The following is a 7,362-nucleotide window of genomic DNA, read 5'->3' on the forward strand; positions in this document are numbered from 1 at the left end:
GGTTTTGGACTGTTATGTGCTTGAATAAGAAAAGCAATTTGAATATATCACATTTGGCTCTGGGAAATTAAACTGGGCATTTGTCATTTTACAGACGAAATGATTAATCGAGAAAATATTCGTCAGATTAATGAAAGCAATCGTTAGTCGCAGCCCTCAACTGCATAACACTACGCTCCTCTGGCTGTAAGACAACGGAAATGTTACTCAACAATGTCCAGCTTGCAGGTCCAAGCTTGCGTTAGTTATATCTTTGCAGGAACAATACAATACTTTTAGTGTTCCACCATTTAGTGATATTACCCTGTAAGACTCCGCATTAATTTGCGTGATGAAGTGCAAAGGCTCCACGTCTGCTTCTACGCCATCAACCCTGCGAGCGTGACAGGAGTGTCGGCCCCAGAGGCCTGAAGCCTTCACCGTGACAGACAGCTCAACAGCCATTATGACAAAACAGCAACATGAACCGAACCAGCCAGTGAGACTCTGAGACAGGAAGAGGTGCAGGGGGGCTTCGTTAGAAAAGAGGGGACTGAGAAGAACCTGACGTCAGTGACGTGAGGGAGTCAAATGAGGCAAAACAAAAAACTAAGGACCACTTTCTTGTCTCCTTCTCCAAAAGTTAGACCATCCCAAATTACAGCACAGCAATCTGCAATTGACCTTTCAGCAAACACCGCCCATGAGCAGCGATTCGTAAATCATAGCCTAGCAACCGTAACTAGGCAAGGCAGGCCTGTAAAGCTTTGGACATGAGCAAAAGTGTAATAAAGGAGCTGATGCGCTCTAACGTGAGCTGCAAACGTTAGCATGTCCGGCTAACTAGCTTACTACCTCCAGTATTTTATACTTTGTGGGTTTACAGGCTGTGTACATGCGCCGTGTAGTCTTTTCCCAGTGTGCGGGAGCTGGTCCTGGATGCTACTATACGTCAGAGTTTAGGCTAAAGTCTTTATTGGATTTGGTTTACTCTCTTTGTGTCTTTATTTCCATGTCTTTCTACATGGATCATCAACTGGTGAGGATGTTGACTTTTTAGCCTCAGTCATGTATGTTGGCATCAGTGCATATTTAATAGCCTTTTACAGAGTTCATGTTTCAAAACAAGTCAGCAAACAGCTGTTTATTTACACATCCAGCTGTTATGGAGCAACATTATCAACGGAGTCGTGTTTCTGGCCACCTGGTGAATGTGAGTCCAATAAATGCAAGTTTTGCTCTCTACCAACCACTGAGGGAAATATCTGTCTCTTTAGCTCCACTATATGTCCACCAGCTAGTTGCTAGCTCTTTCTGTGTACTGTCTGGTGCTGAGCAGGTAGTGTATGGTGGGTTTTCAGAGCTTCGCGGCCCAAAAAATGATGACAACAAAAAAACAACAGTTGTCAAATAAGCCGGCAAAATTGACGAACGCTGGCTAAAAATGAGAAGCCAGTTTTTGTCCACCTCTGTCTGAAATCAAGGACCCATTGTTCATCCCTCCGCCCCCGCTGACATTGTAAATTATCATAATATGTTCTGTACGTGAACAGAAAACTGGACATGCGACAGCACAGCGACACTATTTGGGGGGTGGGGGCCTAGTGAATGGTCATTTGTTGTATTTCAGTACCAAATTGTGGTATAATGTTATGCTCCAGTGGGGCAGAAGGCAAAAAAATGTCTCATGCTCTGTTGTGTTCCTCCTCATCCTGTGAGGCTCTCACCGCTCTGCTCGCTTGGGGCCTGATTCTTTAATCAATAAACCAATGTTACCGCTCAATAGCACAGCAGAGGCCTTGCCCAGTGCGCTGGCCTGGGCAACACACAGCGGGTTTCTGCATTACTCATCCTCCTAACACTTTTGTCACTAATGGCAGTGATGCACTTTGTAGGAGAGGACCACGCAGAGAGCACTGTCCTGTGAAAACACAAGGTACAACATAGTGAGTGTGGCATCGTCTGCGCTACCGAGTCCAGGAAGAAGGAGCTTTTATTATTTATTCATGGAGATGGATTCGCATTCATGATATAGTTCCACAGCTGGGGAGCAGATAACATCACTAAAAATTAGCACCTTCGGGGACGTCCCAGTTGCCATTGAGCTTCAGAGACAGAGAGATGAAGGCGTTCCCGTTTGTAATGTTGATCACAGACTGCTCACAGAAGAGCTGATTGGTATTCAAGCCCCCCCCCCCCCCCTCCACTGAACTGGCTCACTGACCTTACTGTGCCTCGTGGGTTTAATTTTAAACACACTCTCACGTTAGATAATCGTACATCTCCCCACTCGTGTTAAGGTGCAAAGGAAGGATAAAGGCCGGATTAATAGACCCGACTACATAAAACTTAAAAATGCTGTATCTGGGATCTATGTCCCTGCCCACCTTGCTTGAGTGAATGCTATAAAAAAAAAAAATAAAGGTACAATTATTCCAATGATCACAGCAGTAATGACGCCGGGCCTTTGAGGACTGGCGTTTGGTCTTTTTACGACAGCTGAGACAGACACTTTTCCGCGCGTTATCTTCCACAACAGGAGCAGACCGTGTCTCCAGCGTCCTTTTGTGGTCCACAGTGAAATGTTGTATCAATAAAATGCAGAGACAGTAGACAGTGGGTATGAATTATTGAAAGGCACAGTGGTTCGGCTGAGGTTCTAATCTCCACAGTGCAGTTAATTTGATGTTCCTGTTTTTCTGTTTTTGGATTCAACCTGCAATGCACCATCCGTCCCTGCAAATACCACGGACAGAGAGCAGCAGACCAGTGGGAACTAAATGAATGATCCGCTGACGCTAATGTCCTCTGCCAGCCAAGGTCTTGTTTAATAAACCTCAAGATGAGATGGGCGTGCGAGAAATAATATGATCAAAAATAAGCCTCGTCAATTCAAGCCCACACACCTGAAGCTGCAGCTGATAATGAAAGTGGAATTCATAATGAGGGTGAGCGTTGTGTGTGTGTGTGTGTTTGGAGGAGGGAGGAGGATGTAAGTGCATCCCGCCATTCAGGAGCTACACAGGCTTTAAGGGGTATGTTTTGTAACCTGCATCAGCGCTCTGGAGTGAATATCAATATCTAAGGCAGGCAGTTGATCGGTGGGAAATGTTCGCTCTGCAGAGTGTGAGGCGACGACCTTAGCTCTCATTTATCTCGCTGAAAAAGTCTTGTGTTGGCGTTCACACGCACAGCAGGTGGGTCCGGCGCGGTGGCATGCCAAGCCTTGATTGGAATACAATCAGCCGGCTCAAGATTCAACAAATTGGTCGATAAAGACAATCGGTTATTATCTCCCAGCCGCATCAGGGCCGGGGAATTAAAGTCCCAGGCTTTCTAATTAGTCGTTCTTATTTTGTCATAATCGATTTGAAACTGCCGAGGGTATACTCAGTCAACAGCGGGTTGGAGGCAGATTGGCTCTGGTAAAATGACTCTGCTGCTGCGAGCCTGATAGCTGCAGATATATTCAAACAGCTGTACGTTTGCGAACCTATTGTGCTCTTTCACACTGTCACAAAGGAGGAAATGGGGAAAATTAAAGCAACAACAGTTTATATTCTCAATCTCCCAACCAAGAAAAATGAAAGTCACAAACTTAAAGAAAGCACATGCTGTATATTTCGGAGCAACAATTTGTTGATAGTACAAACACCCACTGCAACACCCCATTGACCAATATTTAACAGGAAATCTGAAAGAGTCTTAGCAGTACAAATAGAAACACTGTGAGAATGTGTTGTGGTAAACAAATAACACACTTTGCAATTTTAAGAAAATTTAACGAAATTGGAATTGGAATATGAACTATAGTGGTACTGTGGCTGTTTGTTTTTTGGTTTGTTTTTCTAATAGTTTTAGTTTTAGCTCACATTGTTAAGCAGTCCGCTCTGTTTCAATATTAAACATTTGGGTGGATCCACCGTGCTGTTAATTTTGTATTTAACACACAAAGTGGAAGCTAGCAAGCTAAGCTAACTAGCTTTCACTCTGAAAGGTTTGTTTCCCTACAGTCTCTCCTTTTTACTCCGGAGCTTCATGAATTGTTGTGTCATAAATGTAGAGATAATTTATGAAGTAGATTCATAAGGCTCGGGGGATACGCACACATTTTTCACTTTCAACTTGTGCAGATGCATTGTTGCATAAATCTGTGCTGCCCTGGGCAAATTCGCGTCTTTCCATATATCTGTAAAATTCGCTTTGTCGTGTGTTTGCAGACACAGTTAGTCTAATTTAGTCTAATTTATTATTTTTTGTTAGTTTATGTTATTTGTATAACGCTCTGCATTATACAAAAGAGGGGGTTCCAGCTAGCATTATCTGTCTCTCTCTCATTGGTTCAGTTGAGGTGATGGCAAATGACCAGGCTGTCAAAACACAACAAGAAGTAGTCCTGTAACCTCAGCACTCTATAAGTTACCCAGTGATACAAATCCCAACAGGAAGTAAGGTATGGATGAGTCACAGAGTAACAAACAGCTGTCCTGTTCTGTGGTTTGAGCACTCTGCTTAGCAACAGCTAATTATATAGCTATATTTTATCTAATATTGTCATTTATTGAATATTTCTGTTTTCAGTGGCCTTTGGGAAACACAATTTATGTTAGAATACAGATAACAAACCCCAGGAACATATTTCCGATGACGACTGATGAAAGAAATGCTGAATGAGAGATTGTATTGAGTTACAGAAGCTAGTGGATCAGAGGTGAACACAAACGTGACGTCAGGACTTCGACGGTATTACGAACTCTTTCTAAATACGTCCACAAATCAAAACAAACAAGAAGGATATGATTTGGTAGAACAATGTATCATCACAAATGGATATGGAAATGCATTACAGCAGTATGCTAATGATATAACTTTTGGTTAGTGTGATTTGACGCCATATTTCGGTCTGTAGAAAATCTGTTTGTCAAACAATGCCGTTTGCCGTAACCACTGTGGGATCTATGCATTTTATAAAAGAAAATATATACAAGGAGACATTTCATACAACCCCCAACCTACACATCCTCCAATATTATAGGAAGCAGCTTGTCTTTAGCTTCCATGTGGCAGAAATAATTTGCATCAATGGCTACATAACATGCAATGGCATTTAATGTCCCCACAGCTCAGTAGTGGATGCCAGTGGCACTGTGATGTACGTTCAATTCCTCCGCTGAGAATGATGTGAGGTGACAGCGGATTTGGTCAGGATTGGTGTGACATGCACTCTGTGAACGGGGACCCATCCTTGAAAAAGCAGCCACAAATGATATTTTCATCTTTCCTGTGCACCTGCTGACAAAGCTAAAGCCCAGTTTCTCTGTCAAACAGAGGACCGGAAATCAGTGTTCATGGACTTACAAGAAACTCATTGGTTGGAAGGAGAAATATAAAATTAGATGGATTAGCAAACGATTGAAATCACATGCCCTGGTATTCTTACTGCATTGGTATTCTAAATCCAGTTTTCCAGATAGAAATGATGCATTTTCAAATTATACGCTGAGACATTTTCATGTTTAAAATCAGCTATCTAAACGTCTTTACACTGTGAGAGCTCAGGGAAGCCTGTTTTTCTAAATCCATAAAGCTGTAATTCTTCACACACCCTTTGGTCATATCTCGTACGGTGTCAATTTATGAGTTTCCTCTGCCTCTCCACAATTCAGCCAATATTTGCCGGAGTGAACGGCACATTTTCACGACTAGAAAAACACAAAGTCTGCCAGAGCCCATCGTAGAGCGGCTCCTTTTTAACAATAGATTTGAAGAGAGGGATTATTATTCCTTTAAAGGAGGTGAAGCCCGCTACAAGTGCCAAAGCAACAGCTGCACAAGGCTGCAACAGATGTGTAAATCATCCCTCATGAATAAGTCAAAAATCCAATTCAGGGTAACTTTGCGGAGAGGATTAAACACACAACATGATTCATGTTCATGTGTTCACGTTTGTTTTTCACACAGGCATAGCAACATACATTTTCTGAAAAGGTTCCTCATCTCTTGTCTTTGTAAGCCTGAGCGGTCAGGACAGCATCAGCTGGCATTAGTCAGCCTTAAGGCTTATCTATTAACGGTATAGAAGCTCTGCTCTCTGGAGCAAACTGGGGAGTCAATGTGAGTTTGTTTCACACACCTATTGCTCCCTGTTGTCCCGGGGTCACAAAAACTCATTAAGGATGTATTAATGGCTCAGTCGATGCTCGGTCTGAGCAACCATCTGTGACCGTACATGTGGTAAACAAAAGGAATATGAAGTAAAACCACATGTTAAATGTCAAAAAAAAGAAGAAGCGTGTAGCTACCTCTTTAAAATTAGCTCTCTTCTGAGGTAAAACTGAGCATGGAGGCACAAAGCACATCAGGAAACCTACTTCCTTTCACCCAATATAGATCAGGAGTTAATTATAGTCCTTACCCTGTTCTTTGTGGTCAGAGCTCTGGCTGGACAACAGGAAGAGGTAATCCTGACAGGTGTCCTGATCCAACAGTGTGCTGTTGTGAAGGCAAAGGTCAACAATTAGGGTCACAGCTTTCTGACAGACCATGTCATACTCCTCTCGGTCAGAACTCATGCTCCCAGTAGCATCCTCAGCCGTTGTGTGCTCATCCAAGGGGACTAACACACCCACACACACACGCAGCAGCCGAGCATGCAGAAGATAAACGCAACTTGTCTCCGTCCTCGGCTGATTCTTCTCCTTCTTCCACAGTCACACAGAGTGTATGTGCATGTTTGCTTGTGTGTTTGTTTTTGCTTCAGTTTGTGTGTGTGTGTGTGTGTGTTGATGTGTGCAAGCAGGGCCAAGATTGTTAAGTGCATGAACGTGGTGTATGTGCTTCTATGACATAAGTGTGTGTGTGTTTGTGTGTGTGCAATAAAGTGTGAGGACTTAATGAATCACACTTGTCCCCAGGTGATATAAGGGCAGAATTACTGCATCACATATACGCTAAAGAAGCAAGTCAAGTGAACCACAACAATCATGAGCAATACTCAAAACGCCAACCAGTGCCGGAGTCTAACAACCCCCCACCCTTGTTCACCTCCCATCTCTTCATCGCTCCGTTTCCATGTCCACATTGATCTGACTGTAACGCCACCGCCCCTCCTTCTCTTGAGTGTGCACAGACTAAAAAAACATAACGACCACTGGGCTTGTTTTTCTCAGGTTGGACTAACACGGCTTTTCCCTGCAGGTCAGAGCGTCTCCTGTGATAAATTTTCCCCCGAGCTGAACCACCTGTGACTGCCAGGTCTCACCGCTCCCACCGACAATCCCCCCATCGCTCCGATTGTGATCCCTGACTGTTTACAACCTGTAATGATGTGGGTTTAACTGTGTGTCTGTGTGAGAAAGACAGAACCAGGGAGAGGGAGAGAGA

The 7,362-nt window shown here is 43.5% G+C and overlaps 1 protein-coding gene across 1 annotated transcript in view; it reads right to left on the minus strand.

Annotated features, from left to right (window-relative positions):
* The window catches only part of syt6a (synaptotagmin VIa), a 51,842-nt gene extending 45,291 nt beyond the window's left edge, over window positions 1-6,551 (minus strand). The window contains exon 1 of the mRNA XM_070910050.1: window positions 6,395-6,551. Within this exon, the coding sequence (XP_070766151.1) occupies window positions 6,395-6,551 (157 nt within the window). The remainder of the gene's footprint in view (window positions 1-6,394) is intronic.
* Between the last annotated feature and the right edge of the window lie 811 nt (window positions 6,552-7,362).

Source organism: Enoplosus armatus, chromosome 8, assembly GCF_043641665.1.
Source record: "Enoplosus armatus isolate fEnoArm2 chromosome 8, fEnoArm2.hap1, whole genome shotgun sequence".
NCBI lineage: Eukaryota > Metazoa > Chordata > Actinopteri > Centrarchiformes > Enoplosidae > Enoplosus > Enoplosus armatus.